Genomic DNA, 14766 nt, shown 5'->3' on the forward strand with positions numbered 1-14766 from the left:
CATAGATTAAAATACCAGATATATATTCAAAACAAATTTCAAGTTGCTCGGAAAAACACTGTAGTTTTGTGTTAGGGAGAGCATTATCTGAGCAAGTGGAGCAGAGAGATATCTTCCATTCTTATTTTTTGGTAAAAATAGAGGTGATCCTCCCAAGGGGGCTTCTTGGGATGTCCTTTTTTTTTTAATAGAGCAAGTCCCTTTTTTTGTGTGTGTGTGTGTGTATAGAGGGGCCTATCTACTACAATGTAAAAACCACATCGTAACAATAGAAAGAATAATCAAACAGCCACAACGCAATGATATATGTGGTTCGGCAAGGTGCCTACGTCCACGGTAAGATGAGTGCAGCTTCACTAGCAAATAGCAATAGAGAATAAAGGCTACAAGTTTTGTTCTTGTTCCGTCCCCTGTTTACAAAGAATCCCCTCTTAACCCTACTAATATATTCTATAATGTCTTCCTGATTGCAGAGAATGCAATCACCATGAATACTGGCACTGAACTTGTAAGAAGCAAGAATTGAACTTAAAAGGAGGAAGCTGCCCGTCTGTTTTTTGTTGTAATTATCTGCCAAAAGCACATTAGATCCTTCATCTAATGGATTAGAGAATGCAATGCCAAACGCTGATGCCACCTTAGATCCTTCATCTAATGCGGGTTATATTAGAAAATGGCTCCTGGCTTGTTTTGGGGGTAGGCTTCGCAGCTTCAGGAGCCCCAAACACATTCCAAAATCTAAGCGTTTCATCAGCAGCTGCAGATGCCACTGTGCAACCATCTGGGCTCTGAAAAGAATCAATGAATTGAGAGGAGTTAGAAAATAAATCAGTGAAAATGAACAGTTCCCATTTTCAAGTTTAACATAAGACCCACTTTTATTTACCTGTGCCATGAACAGAACTCTCGAAGTGTGTCCTGTGAGCTCAGCAAGCTTAACCATAGATGGGTACTTCCAAAGAGTTAGCTGATTTTGAGTGAACCCATGAGAGCTCAACAACTCTCTCTCATTCTTGCTCCACAGCAAGGAACAGACCTGAGACCCTGTATTCACCGAGTTCAAGCATGCACCAGTATGAGTATTCCAGAATTTTATGCATTGGTCTCCTCCACCACCACCAGAGGCGAGCAAATTGCTCTGGAAAGGACACCAGGCCAAAGCCTTCACTGCTGCTGTGTGGTCTTCCAACCTGTGAAGCCATTGAGTCGGAGAATTCGAAGAGGCCATTCCTCGGTCCCAGATGTGCAGAAGATTGTCATTCCCTCCACTGGCTAGATGCTGCCCGGAAGCTGACCATTTTAGCCCACAGACCTCCTGGTGATGTCCCCTGTAGGTTTCAACAATGTGATTCCTTACTCGTACATCATTGTTGATGATAAGACCATCCATTCCTCCGGTGGTCAGAATGTGATTGTTCCAATCAAGCGATCCCACACGGGACTGGTGCCCACCTCTCAAAGTTCTCAGCTGTAATATGTAAAGACTAAGTCAGGCATTTAATCGAACACCACCCCTACAATAATGAAGAAAAACCCTACATAACAACCTAAGAGAAAATCCCAGACCTGTCGATTGGAGGAAGAATCCCATAAATGGATTTCAGAATTGTTCAAGCCAACAGCAATGTGTCTTCCATCGGGAGCCCAGCGAACACTGGTGACAGGGCCATCCTCGTCATCAAGTGTCACAAGCTCAGAAGTAGATCCATCGGAAGCATCCCACAAGTAGACAGTGTTCCCTAGGGCAATCGCTAGAACATTGGCACTGCCCCAGTCAAGCAAGTTCAAGTAGTAATCGTCTACAAGTTCAGGGGCATCTAATGTTCTCTCTGAAGACTATAATCAGAAAATAAATCAGAACTGTAACATCAAAGGAAAGTCAAATTGAGAACTGAAAAAAGAAGATAAACGAGAACTCACTTGAGGAATATGTCTTCTCGCCTTTACAGGTTTCAATTGTTGAACAGATGGAGTGGATTCTGATAAAATCCCTTTAACTGGGGAAGGTGGCTTGTTCTTGAAAGCAAGGATCCGAGTTCTGTTCATATTGAAAGCCTCCTTTAATTGCTTCCTGTAAGCTTCTCTTGATGGAGAGAGCACTGCGGTGGCTTCTTTGTCCACTCTTCCATCTGTCAACATGTAACGAGCAAAGTCGAAATCCATCGCGGAACGGTTGGGTATGAATCTATCCAACTGCAAATCCCCATAAAACCAGAAGATCAGTTAGGTAGATAACACAAAAATTAGATGAATCTGTCTTGAAAATTTGCAAACTCAATACTAAAAAAGAGAAATTGCAAACCCAATAACAGAAACGAACAAGAAAACTTAGAGTAATAGAATCAAAAGGGTATCAATTAATTTCTGAAGAGTGAGGTACATTTTCACGGGAGCTTCTTCTCTGGAGGATGTGTTCTTGAAGAGGGTTTCGAGACTGGGTCTTGTTAGAAGAGGTGAAAGATCCTGCATCCATGGTGTTAGCACAAAGAGGGGAAATATAGCAGAAAGCGAGAGATAAAAAGGAAAAGAAAAGATCCTGCAAAATAAAAAACAAGAAGACAAAATATCCTGCAAAAACCACAAAAAAGAGCCTAGAAATCCAAATGAACAACTCCTGCAAAACAGATAATTGGATCAGCGATTATAAAGAATAACCAAGGTAATCACCAAGAGAATTGGAGAAAAAAATTGTGGAAGTAGAATACGAAAATAGAGCGAGTGAGCGAGATGTTTCAGTCGATTGACGGCCTTTATGACCGTTTGATGTCGAAAATCGAAATACTAGCGTTGTGTGTGAGAGTGAGGGTTTCATCGAGATTATATATAGTTGCAGGTTCAAAATTTTTAACGGCTAGTTTTAATATGTTATAGTATATGTTTTTTGTTTTATTTATGAAAGTATATGCAATCATACCAAAAAAAAAATATGAAAGTATATGAAAATTCCTAACGGCTAGTTTTAACTTGTTACGACCACTATCGGTAGTATATAGCCGATGCTTATTGGTATTCATGGAGTCCCATAGTCCCATACTAACAAGAACTATAAGCTCAAAAAGGGTTTATTTTCTAGCCCCGCCCCACCTGTGGCCTGTGCCCTACCCTCACCAAATTCAGATCCTCTATGGCGTATTGCCTATAGCGGTCTGTGCAGTTCAGACACATCACCGTGTGTAATGTTCACCTTACTCTTGCTCGGATAAGGCACTCAGACAGGGGTAAGGCTGACAATGCGCGTGGCGATGTGTTTGGATCGCTACGGACAGCGCACCGTAGCGGTCACAATCCTATCCTCACCCTCCAAAAAAATTCTCCTGCTACAAGGCTAGTGGCCAAGGAAATGGAATAATTCACTTCCCCTTTGGGTTCATAAATACCCTCCTAAGTTATAGTATTTTATAAAATACCCTTTAAGATCTCATTTCCTTGATTGTGAGCCTTGTAGCAGGAACATGTGTAGCAGCAAAATTTCATCCCTCACCCTCACACCCTGCCTCCGCCTCTTCGAAAATTATAGAGCTTCGAGAGTAGGGAGACGCAGAGGGTTGTTGAACAAGTGGAAACCTGTTCATGCTCCTCCAACATCCATGGTCGTACTATGTGTTTGTTTTTTTAAACTCCACTAAAGGTATTAGAAGCAGTTTTTGGTCTTAAGTGGTGGTTTGTTACCTATAGGCTACAATGGATTGTTATGCGTGTTGGCATAGGATGTGTAATTTGGAAGAATTTTCGAACCTTCCTACCTCCATTACCTAACCCCTTACCTAGACCTATAGCCCTTTTCCTTTGACTAGGAATTGAGCTAATCCTATGGGTCTAGGTTTTCATCCTAGGTGGTGATTTCTTTTATCATGTTTTTCTATCCCCTTTTTCACGCCAGAATCTTTTCAAGCCGAGGCACTAACAAAAAGAATGAAGACAAGAAGTCAATTTTTTCAATCCGTAGAAGTAGGATCATTGAGATCAACAACAAATTCAAGATTATAATGAACAAGGTTGGACATTTAATGGATTGGATACACACATGCATCACTATCAAACCTAATTAACAATCAAATATTTATTAAACATTAATCAGACCCGAAATGGTTATTATCTGTATCTACCTTATTTGGATCAAATATGGATCTGAGAAACATTAGACATGATAAAAATCAAATTGTAGACATAAAGGTTTCTTATTACACCTACATCAAACTCTGCATGATCAAGTAGTTGGTTCTCCATCGTTTGAATGCTTACTCTTCTAATCGAGATGCACACATTTTCTCAGATATGGATTAAGTTTTGGATCAATTGTCTAGATCTATGAGTTAAGAAAAAGAATTACAAAATAAGTAGATTTAACTCTATGATTAAATTCCTTGTGTCATCATTAATTTTCATCTTAATTTATTATATATGATAAAAAATACCCTTTCTCAAGCTAATCAAAAGGTCAGATCTTCATAATGATGAGGAGATTCTCTCTTAACCATGGATGAAGAAAAACTAAGTCCCTTAAATATTGTCGGCGGAAACTGGTAGATGTGTCAATATTTGAGAAATGTTAGAGGGATCTGCACCAAAGTACAGTTGACCAACTTACAATTTTATTATTTCGTTGGAAAAATTCATTATTTAATAATATTGAAGGTTCTAATAAGACCAAGAATGATTCGGTCTTGAACGACAGACCTTGACTTTTTTCCCTTCCTATCAGTTTCAAGTATTCTTTACTACTTCTTGTTGTTGAATCGTTAACTACTTACCATCTTGGACCTTGACTGCCTGGTCGTTGCCACTTGCAACTCAAAATACAGCAAACAGAGAGAGACAGAGAGAGACCTGGTCGTTGGCACTTGCCTGGGCTTTCTGCAACACAAAATACAGAGAGAAAGAGAGGATTCCAAGAAAGGAAGCATTGATTGCCTTCATTTATTCAGCTTTTGATTTTCATTGTTTTACGAAGTCTTTTGATCTTTCATTGGAGGAAATTAGCAGATCATGTGATACAATCGATTAGTCAAGATACTACTATGTGAATAAAAGTTGAAAACAAAATATTTTCAGAAACAAAAATAGTCGTCTCTCTTTCCCTTGTTTGCAAACTATAGTTTATGAAAGGGAATTAAAAAAAAAAAAAAAGGGCATCAGAATTCAGAATATTGTAGAGAGCCAGTAACCTTGTGTTTTAAAACCTATAAAATCTTGATGCAGATCCATTAACCTAGAATCATCATTTTAAAATTAACACTTTGAGAGCACATCTTGCTGGATTTTTACAGCATTCTCTCTCTCTCTCTCTCTCTCTATTTTGTGTTGCAGAAAGCTCAAGCAAGTGCCAAGGACCAGGGCAGTCAAAGTCTCTCTCTCTTTCTAGTATTTTCAAATTTTTGATTTAATCCCACCAAAGATCACTACTATGTCGTTATTTTTGAATATTCAATCATCCCACATTCTTTTCTCTCCTAACGATATAATATCGATTGATGCTGATCTAGTACGATACCAATATTGATCCATATCAGATCGATATTTGACGATATGGTACCATGGCGGCGATATGACATTATGGTGGTGATTTAATGATATATGACGATAATTCGGCCCATAACTATATAGCAGCAATTTCATGATATGATGTGGTGACAATGATTTCAAGATATGGCATCATAGCTACGATTTAGTGATATGGCGGCGCCATAATGTAGGGTTGTAAATGGATAACCGAAAATCCGAATTCGATCCGCATCCGTATCCGTTTAGGGGCATCCGTATTCAATTAGAGATATCCGGAAAAAAATCCGAATACTCCGATAAAAATCCGAATCCGAATACTTAACTTTTTAAAATTAAGTAAATAACGATCTTGAGGGTTTTTGAAGATTCAACAGGTTCTAGAATATGAGGAGAAAAGAATCATGATATAAAACTATGGATTGAGAGTGAATTGTATCCACTAGGGGGAGGAAGGTTCGGGTTACACAAGGCAGAGGTGTAAACGGATGGTCGACAATCCGAATTTGATCCGCATCCGAATCCATTCGAATCCGTTTAGAGGTATCTGTATTCGACCAGAAAATATCCGAATCCGATTACATCCGATCCTATCCGAGTCGAATCCGATCCGTTTACAGGCCTACCATGATGTCAATTTGGCGAAATGGCATTATGTCAACAATTTGATGATATGATGATATGGTGATTCGACATGGGAAGATATCGGCCCAATACTGATTTTTTGATACGTCAATACAGATTGATACTGGTCACAGTATTAATTCTGATATCGAAACTGTCAAACCCGATACACCAATCAATATCAGATCAAGCGATTCGTATTGATATTGGTCGTAACCGATACTAATACCTAAAACTATTGTGTCGGATTAAAATAAAATGTGAATGTTGAATAAAAAAATGAAAAGAATTGATAAACATACACATATAATAATTATTATTACAAAAAGGAAAAAGAAAGATAAATTCCCCACCAATGATTTAATATCCAAAACAATGTTTTTTTTTTTTTCATTTGAAGTCATTACATGATCTATTAACTCTATTTATAGTCTTCCACCAAAAAAAAAAAAAAAAAAAAAACACTCTATTTATAGTCAACTTCTTATTAGCTGATTTTGGTTAATAGGTGTTTTAACTTTCAGTTAATAATGGATCGTGAGTATAACTGTGGCCCCTTTAAAAATGTTTCATTTCTATTTTCCAAGTGAGATTCTGTCAAAGATTCTAGAATTTGTGGTATCAAAATCGACAAATGGAAAATTCATAATGCAATTATAAGGACTAATCTTTACCAAATAAAAAATTGTTTTTTTGAGGGGGAGGAGGGGATTGTTAGGTATAGTTGAAGCCTTTATTCACATAACAATACTCAAAGATTTCAAACTTTGACATTTTACTCTTCTAGTCTTTCAACCAATTATCTTTTAAATATTCTCAAATTTCTCAAAAGTTTGAGATCAAATGGCCTTTCTTTAGTCTCACCATTGATTTTTTCAGTTCTTGAAGGTGCCTCAAGTAAAAATTATATAATCTACTTTAGCTTTTGTTTTCCTTTCAGATTTTTAATAATTCTATTTTTTCTTATGCTTTTCCAGTTGGATCCAAAATAATTCATTATAATGTTTAGAATGGTCATTGGAACTTTCATATTGCATTTTAGTCTAAAAGAAGAGGTGAATCAGAAGTCTGAAGTCTAAACGTAATAATTCGTAGAATGAAATTTGTTACTATAATAAAGAAACACATGCGAAAAGACATACATGAAGTATGTTCAACTAGGGGTGCAAGTTTGGCCCTATCGTCATGAACCCGCCTTGAGCCCCAAAAGGACCTAGGTTGAAATATCTGGCCTTGAGGACAAGTTAGAATTGGAAATTTCTAGTCCTAGGTTAGGGTCGGGTTAGGCTAGGGTTGAGGCCTCGGGCTGAGCTTGGCCTGGCCCGGCCCAGCCCTGTTGTAAGTTATATTACAAAATATATATATATATATATATATAAACTTTAAATATCACCCACATTTTGTTATATAATCTACTGGACTTGGTTTTCATACACGACCGTGTATGAAAGGAATCTTTTACACTGATTTTTAGTAACCGTCAGATTCAAGGGTTTTAATCTAAGCCGTCCAAAGATAACGTATGGTAACTCCTCTTCTTATACGGTTACATTTTCAAATACGTGTAACAGACTACTTTTTGTATTTATCAATACTGATTTAAAAAAAAAAACGAAACTTTTATTTTTTGAGAAAAAAACGAAACAACTTCCATTTTTTTTGTTTTCTGCAACTCCCATTTCTCTCTTCCTCTCTTCCGCAAAACACGGTTTCTTCATTTCAATCTCAACTATCAATCGATATGGGTTCCAGGAGAGGGAGCGCGAGCACGCAAGGGTTTGCAGTGGAGGGTGTGATGGGCTTCGGCAATACGGGTTTCAGGAAGGGTTTCGGGAGAGGCTTTCGGTAACAGGGGTTTAGAAAGGGATTTGCACACGGTGGAGTTTCAGATGCTGGTGGGGGAAAGTGCTTGGTGGTGCTAATGGTGGCTTGCAGGGTGACACAGTGACGATGGTTGCTGGGTTTTGATGATGGAGGTTACAAGGAGAGTGTGGGGTTGCAGACTTGCAGCGATGGAGCCTGATGACGAAGCCTCCCTCTTCACAGGTTGTCTAACTCCTCACCGGCGGTCATTTTTCCATTTCAATGGTATAAATTAATAATGCTTCCAACTCTTTAATTAATACAGAATTTGGTAAATCCACTACAGGATTGATAAAGCCTCTCTCGTCACAGGCTAAGTCCTCACCGCCGGTCAATATTTCATCACAATTGATACGAAGATCTCTTCACAGTTCACACAATCTTGATCTGGAAGTAGAGAAAATTGGAGTGGAAATAGCTATCTTGGAAGAATTTGGTTTTCTTTTTCTTCTTTTTTTTTTCCCCCCTGCCTTCTGCATCATAGTATCACTGTATTCAGATTCCCCATCACTGCTGCACAGGGGTTGCAGCGGCTGTTGGCGATGGATTGGCGGTGATGCACAACAGATCTCTTAAAATAGATTCTGCTATAAAAAATGGACCTTTAAGCTGCAAAAGTGCTAAATAAGATTTATTTGAGGACAATTGATGGCTTGAATATATCAGTGAAGCTTGGGTCCCTGGCTTGTGCCGCAAAACATACTGTTCAGCCAAATTACAGCTGAGTACTTAGTCCCATGGATACCTTCCCCATGGTGGTTAAACTCTTCTCCTAAAACGACTGAGTATGGGTTGCGTGGGTACAGGGGTTGGGTTGGGTTGTAGTGTAATACACAGCGGTTGGTGCTTGCAGGTTGCAGGGAACTAAAAAAAATGGAAATAGTTTTTTTGTTTTAATTTTTGGTAAAAGGTTTTTTTTAATCATTATTAACAAGTCTTTTACACGTATTTGAAAATGTAACCGTATAAGAGGACTATCTACCATACTTTATCCTTGGACGGTTCAGATTGAATCTAATAGTTACTAAAACTAGTGTAAAAGATTCCTCTCATATACAACCGTGCATGAAAATTTTCCCCTAATCTATTATATATGAAGATAATAAGTGATATAAAAATTTTATTATAATGTTATCTTACGTAAAACTAATAATTTTTTTCTTCGGCCTAGTCCAACCCATGCATCTCCCTTCGGCCATGATCATGGCCAATCAAGGTCAGACCGGCCTGACCATGAGGGCGGACGGTTCAGGGTTGGATTTTTCAGGACTTGAGTCAGGGTCGGGTTAGGCCTAGACCCAGCTAAGGGGACTCAGGGTTGAGCTAGGGTTTAATAAAACCTAGCCCAACCTGATCCTATATTGCTATTCTTGATACTATCTAAACTATTACGGTCTTACTTAATTGCCATGATGGGAAGAAACCTGTAGTTTTTCCTGACTCACGATTAACCCTATGGTTTTATTCAATACAACCACTTACAAGTTACAGCACAAGTCCCGTTCACATGGTGGAGATAAATAATCACCCAGTGTTTATCAAGCTAATACTCAATCTAATTATTTTATGGGAGAAAGAATGCCATCCAGTTGTATGTTGTGACATATACTTACGCCTAGACACATTCGACTGCAAAATGATTGCCCCGCCCCCATGGAAAGGTCGGGGTATGCCAGTCATTTTGCACCTGACTGTGTTGTTTGGGTACAGGTACATGCTACAACATATGACCAGGTGACATTTTTTTGCACTTGTGCCCAGATACATGGTGGTAGGCAAAATGACCGACCCACCCCCCTGAATGATTGAAATGATGTACCTGTCCCGCCCCATTTGTCTGGGCATAGCCCTGCTCCCTCGTACACTCTTGAGCGGAGAATATCACCCAACATCACCCCATAAATATAACAGACAAAAGTTTTCCTTCTCGAGTGGAGTGGGAAGGTGATAGGATCATTCGATGTGATCTTACTCCCACCCCTATCGTTTGAAAGTATCCCTTCCCTGGGGCATCTATGGGTCACAATCACCATGGATGAAGGGGAAGTGGACCCTCTATGTTACTTTCTCGCCGAAAGATCCATAGACAATAACCAATGAGTTCATATTGCCCATGAAACAACCTGGGGATTTCTGGGCTGACTGACCCCTTTCTCCAATTACTTTTTTGTTTAAAGCCGAGATGTCCAAATGTTTATTACCCCTTGGCTCTCTGTAAAAAATTAAAATGTATTGATAAGACAAGAGGGGATCTTTTTATTAACATAATTGTCAGCCTCACTTCCATATCAACACAATAGAAGTCTCCATCAACGAGGTTTACTTTTATCAAAGAAAAAGTTCATGTAAATAATTAAACCAAGACTCCTAAGGAACATGTGTTCCTATATTCTTCACCACAACCATGGTTCTAAATATCGGTATCATATTGTTTATATCGGATGATACGTATCAGTTTTGCTATTCATCAATATTGATATCGGGTCAATACCATATTGATTGATATAGACAAGAGATAAAATAGTTAGAAAACTCATTTTTAAAGAAAATTCAAGACTATTTTTATTCGATACAGTCGATCCAGACCGATACCATATTGATACACATCGATTTTATGGGTCATCGATACCCGTTCTGATACCGTACACTAAAACCATGACCACAACAACAAAAATGATCTTAGCCACTAGAAGAACTATGGGCACCAATTATACAAAAAAGATTACAATTAAATGAAGATAAGAAATCTTCTAGATATCTAACCAATCACTCTTAAATTCTCATCTATTAAAGATTGCCAAAAAAAAAAAAAAAAAATTTAAAGGTCAAGATGAAGCCCCACTAATTGGGCCAATTCATTGTTCTAACTCTCAATTTTGAAAATATCAACTCTTGTAAGTTGCAAGTCTCAGTTCCACCATTAATAGTCAAATAACTTGAGCTCGTTATTAAGACTTTCCTTACAAAACCCCTTTTTATAAAACACATTTTTTTTTCTTTCAAAAAGAATACGTCTTGTATGGTTTTTTACGTGGCAGTAGTAGCTTCTTCCCCAAACCCAGTTTACTTGTGAATCACAAGTCTTTCTTTAGACAATCCCAAGAAGGATCGATCCATTGAAGACCTTTTTGCCCCTTAAGCTTACGAAATCAAACTTCAAGACTTGGACCAAGCACCCACCCCCCTCTTCACATTTATATAGAGAATGTTCTCATCTATCTACAAAGAAGAGAACCAACACAAGTAAGAGAAACAGCTTAAGAAGATAGAGAGAAGGAGAGAGATATGGAGGTGGAGAAGCTAAGTGATTTAGATACTAATAAGGATGATGATGATGTTCTACTTCCAGGATTTCGATTTCATCCTACTGATGAAGAACTTGTTGGGTTTTATCTTCGGCGAAAAGTGGAGAAGAAACCTATCAGTATTGAACTCATCAAACAGATTGATATCTATAAATATGATCCATGGGATCTTCCAAGTAAGTTATATTTCAACTTTCTTCCTTCTCTGTCTTTGTTTATTGTCATTTTTGGAATCATTTAGAAATTGTTTGGGTGGCTTTTTTTCTTTCATGTTCCATAATGGGTTTCTACCTTCTACTCATGAAATTGAAGGACCTCTTCAGAGAGAGTGAGAGAGAGAGAGAGAGAGATAAGGCCATAAGGGGGTGCAACTTTTCCCCTTAAAAGGCTTTTTTTCATAGAAATTACTATTTCTTGAGTGATCTATTTATCAGCCATGACTTCTGCTTACTGGATAGGTCTTGCAGTATAAGACAACACACTTAGAGAACTCTATACGGCCACCAGGAATGGAGAGGATAAATCTTAGTTGAGACCTCTATATGGTTTTGACATCTTCTTCTATACAAAAAACAAAATAATAAGAAAGCTCATGAGAAAAGGGTTAAGGCTGGGTGACCTTAATTTCCTACTCTTCTAATGATTTTGAAAGCATAATATATTCTTAACCTACCCCAACTTAGCTATGAGTTTGTTTTTGTTTGTCATTACAAACATTGGAATGCCTAAGCTCTCTTTTTTACATTGTAAGCTAAAAAGAGGCAGTGGGTGTGAATTAAGCAAAGAAATAATGCTCTCCACTTGTCTTTTTTTTCCTACTAAAAAAAAGAGCATCACAGTGCACGAGGCTTCCACTACAGTAGAGTTTGGGGGAGTTAAATGTACGCAGCTTTACCCTTGCTTCTCAAGAGAGGCTGCTTCCAAGTTTTAAAATAGTGCAACTTAACCATTGCGCCAAGGCGAGCTCGGTCGCTCACTAGTCTACTACAAATTCTAGTGCTTTACTAATAAGTATTTACTTTATTTGTTTAGTTTTCTACTACTCAATTTTGAAGCTTTTCTAACTAATGTAATCTTCTTTATCTGATGCATATGAAGAAGTTAGCACTGTGGGGGACAAGGAATGGTACTTCTTTTGCATTAGAGGAAGAAAATATAGAAACAGTATAAGGCCTAATAGAGTGACAGGGTCTGGATTTTGGAAAGCAACTGGCATCGATAGACCAATATATTGTGTCGGAGAAAACAATGATTGCATTGGCCTCAAGAAATCTCTAGTCTACTATAGAGGAAGTGCAGGAAAAGGCGCCAAAACTGATTGGATGATGCATGAATTTCGCCTTCCACCAAATGGAAATAGTGACAAAAAGCCAAATCCTAAGAACATTACTTATGAAGCTGTAAGATTTCTCTTCTTTTATTTGATTTTCTTTCTTCATTATTAAGCTTCCATCTTAAAACCAATTGGTTCAAAGTTGGGTGACCACTTGTAACTCTTATACTTGATAGTCGAAACAGCCACAGCCGATGTGGGATTATTACCTCAATATTCATGATTTAGAAAATAAACATCAATTAATAGGATTTTCAGGTTTTGTGTGATTGATCTAATCTATGAATTTCTTCATTGGGTTACAGGAAATCTGGACACTTTGTCGAATCTTCAAGAGAAATGTTACTTATAAGAAGTACACAGCAGATTGGAGAGGAAACTCCATCATCAATCAAAGCTCAACTGATTCAAGTTCTCAAACATGTAGCTCTGAGTCTGAAAATAGAGAAAAGTGCAAAAACTATGGAGTTGCTGTTACTCAACAGATTGAGAAGAAGCCAACAATTAATCACTTTGATGAAAGGAACCAGTTGTTCTCAACCCAGTTGAATTCTATAGCTCAAGCTCCATTTACAACATTGTATTCAAGCTTTCCCAATGGCAATGGAAATGATTTCTTAAAAGAAGGAAATTGGGATGAACTTGCATCTATAGTTGAGTTTGCCATTGACCCAACTTTTGTGTATGGAAGTAGATAGGAATGACCTATAGTTTAGTTGTTGTGAGCTTCTGTAAGTATTAAACTTTGATGGATTTAATAATAAGAGGAGGGATTTCAGAGGAAGTTCTATAGAAATTTTCATAGTAATAATTTAATTTTGGAGTAGGAGTTGAATATCACTTATTGTATTCATTTTAGAACTCATTTTATTAAACAGATTAGTTCTATGTAAGTTCTTGATAATATATTTCTCTATTATTGGTGTTATAGTTTAAGCCCTTAAAGAGATTGTTTTGCTTGGAAGTTGGAGATAGTGATGATATAGTTGAGATGATACTTAGTCAAAATCTAATAGAACATAAGTAGAGTGGATCAAGGAATTGAAATATCTGTGAAGCAGTCTGCATGTAAGAATAGATACAAGACCCCACTTGTGGGTCCCACAAAGAAGGTTTCATAAGTCAATCAATTTGAATTTATTATAACAGACATCACATTAAATTGCTTAACAAAGACTCCCATGTTATTTTCTCTTTTGTCTGTGTTTTTTTTTTTCCTTGTGGGCCATCTCTTGTTACCTACTGATCAGTAAGGAAAAGGATCCGACGATTAGAATCAATTTGACTAAGTTGAACTATGGACATAAGTCCTTTCCTGATATGATCCATCAAATAGATGGGCCATGTCTACTTGCATTAGAGCCACATAAGTCTTGGTTCATATTGGTAGTGCAAGTGTCTATAAGTGGATCCTAAGGTTCCATTTGGTTGCAAGGAAAATTAAAGAAAAAGGAAGGGAGGTGAAATTTTCAAACCTAACAAACAGATTTTTGTAATAATTATTCTACATGATTATATTACTAAGTTCAAATCATTTTATATTTGGTTATAAAAAATTTCACTTTACTTAATTTGCATCTAAATCTCTTTAATTTGAAAAGTAAATTAAAAATTACATCTAAAAAGTATCATTACTAAATACGATCCAATCGCTCATCCGTCCACAAAGACCATCCTATGAAGATTTACTCTAGCTTCTGATATGAGTAAATGCATAATTTTTTTTTTTATCTAAAAAGAAGCCTTGTGGAAGCCATATGTAATAGGTGAGGTAGCGCTTGCGTTGCTTAATTGGCCTTATTTATGCGCATCTCAATCATCATTTGTCAAGACTTTTTGGAGTAAGTTTCTTGGCTTGGACAGGGCATTTAGTTTATGTCGCTATTCACGATTCCAAGGGGAGTACGTTTGATGGAATAATTTTCTGGATGTACTCCCGTATTCCTAGGGTTTAGGCCCACTTTTTACAAGTCAGTGGAATCTTTATGCCCAAAACCTCGATTCCAGTAGTCATTTCTTTAGTACCTAGCTCCTAAGGAGCGAGGACTGCTATATTCTACCTCTTCTTGAAGGTTTCATCCACAAACGCAAAGTTTTATGGCTGACCAATATTGCACATTGTCATTTAGGTATTGCGTTGAT

The 14766-nt window shown here is 37.5% G+C and overlaps 2 protein-coding genes and 1 long non-coding RNA gene across 4 annotated transcripts; 1 reads left to right on the forward strand and 2 right to left on the reverse strand.

Moving 5' to 3' along the window:
- Positions 1 to 452: 452 nt before the first annotated feature.
- LOC122640253 lies at positions 453 to 13099 on the reverse strand. Its single transcript, XR_006329640.1, has 3 exons — positions 13086 to 13099; positions 3035 to 3043; positions 453 to 527 (listed from the first exon to the last, which is right to left on the reverse strand). It is a non-coding gene; the product is annotated as an uncharacterized LOC122640253 (long non-coding RNA).
- Positions 638 to 2556, reverse strand: LOC122640251 (cell division cycle 20.1, cofactor of APC complex-like). Its single transcript, XM_043833399.1, has 5 exons — positions 2381 to 2556; positions 1921 to 2193; positions 1567 to 1836; positions 887 to 1468; positions 638 to 788 (listed from the first exon to the last, which is right to left on the reverse strand). Exons 1-5 carry the CDS (start codon positions 2471 to 2473, stop codon positions 648 to 650), a joined length of 1359 nt encoding a protein of 452 aa, XP_043689334.1. The 5' UTR covers positions 2474 to 2556; the 3' UTR covers positions 638 to 647.
- LOC122640252 (transcription factor JUNGBRUNNEN 1-like) lies at positions 11223 to 13450 on the forward strand. Of its 2 annotated transcripts, none has more exons than XM_043833400.1 (3): positions 11223 to 11467; positions 12390 to 12691; positions 12930 to 13450. In XM_043833400.1, the coding sequence occupies exons 1-3, from the start codon at positions 11272 to 11274 to the stop codon at positions 13320 to 13322; spliced, it is 891 nt and encodes a 296-aa protein (XP_043689335.1). In that variant the 5' UTR covers positions 11223 to 11271; the 3' UTR covers positions 13323 to 13450. The 2 variants fall into 2 exon arrangements, with proteins under 2 accessions (XP_043689335.1, XP_043689336.1); XM_043833401.1 differs by having other exon boundaries at positions 12393 to 12691.
- Positions 13451 to 14766: the final 1316 nt, after the last annotated feature.

This window comes from Telopea speciosissima, chromosome 9, assembly GCF_018873765.1.
Source record: "Telopea speciosissima isolate NSW1024214 ecotype Mountain lineage chromosome 9, Tspe_v1, whole genome shotgun sequence".
In the NCBI taxonomy this organism is placed as follows: domain Eukaryota; kingdom Viridiplantae; phylum Streptophyta; class Magnoliopsida; order Proteales; family Proteaceae; genus Telopea; species Telopea speciosissima.

Coding starts and splice junctions, on each gene's coding strand:
- LOC122640252 (XM_043833400.1), top strand. CDS start 11,272: ATGGAGGTGGAGAAGCTAAGTGATTTAGATACTAATAAGGATGATGAT. Junction 11,468..12,389: donor TGATCCATGGGATCTTCCAA/GTAAGTTATATT, acceptor ATGCATATGAAG/AAGTTAGCACTGTGGGGGAC. Junction 12,692..12,929: donor AGAACATTACTTATGAAGCT/GTAAGATTTCTC, acceptor ATTGGGTTACAG/GAAATCTGGACACTTTGTCG.
- LOC122640251 (XM_043833399.1), bottom strand. CDS start 2,473: ATGGATGCAGGATCTTTCACCTCTTCTAACAAGACCCAGTCTCGAAAC. Junction 2,194..2,380: donor GAAGAAGCTCCCGTGAAAAT/GTACCTCACTCT, acceptor GGGGATTTGCAG/TTGGATAGATTCATACCCAA. Junction 1,837..1,920: donor CGAGAAGACATATTCCTCAA/GTGAGTTCTCGT, acceptor TTCTGATTATAG/TCTTCAGAGAGAACATTAGA.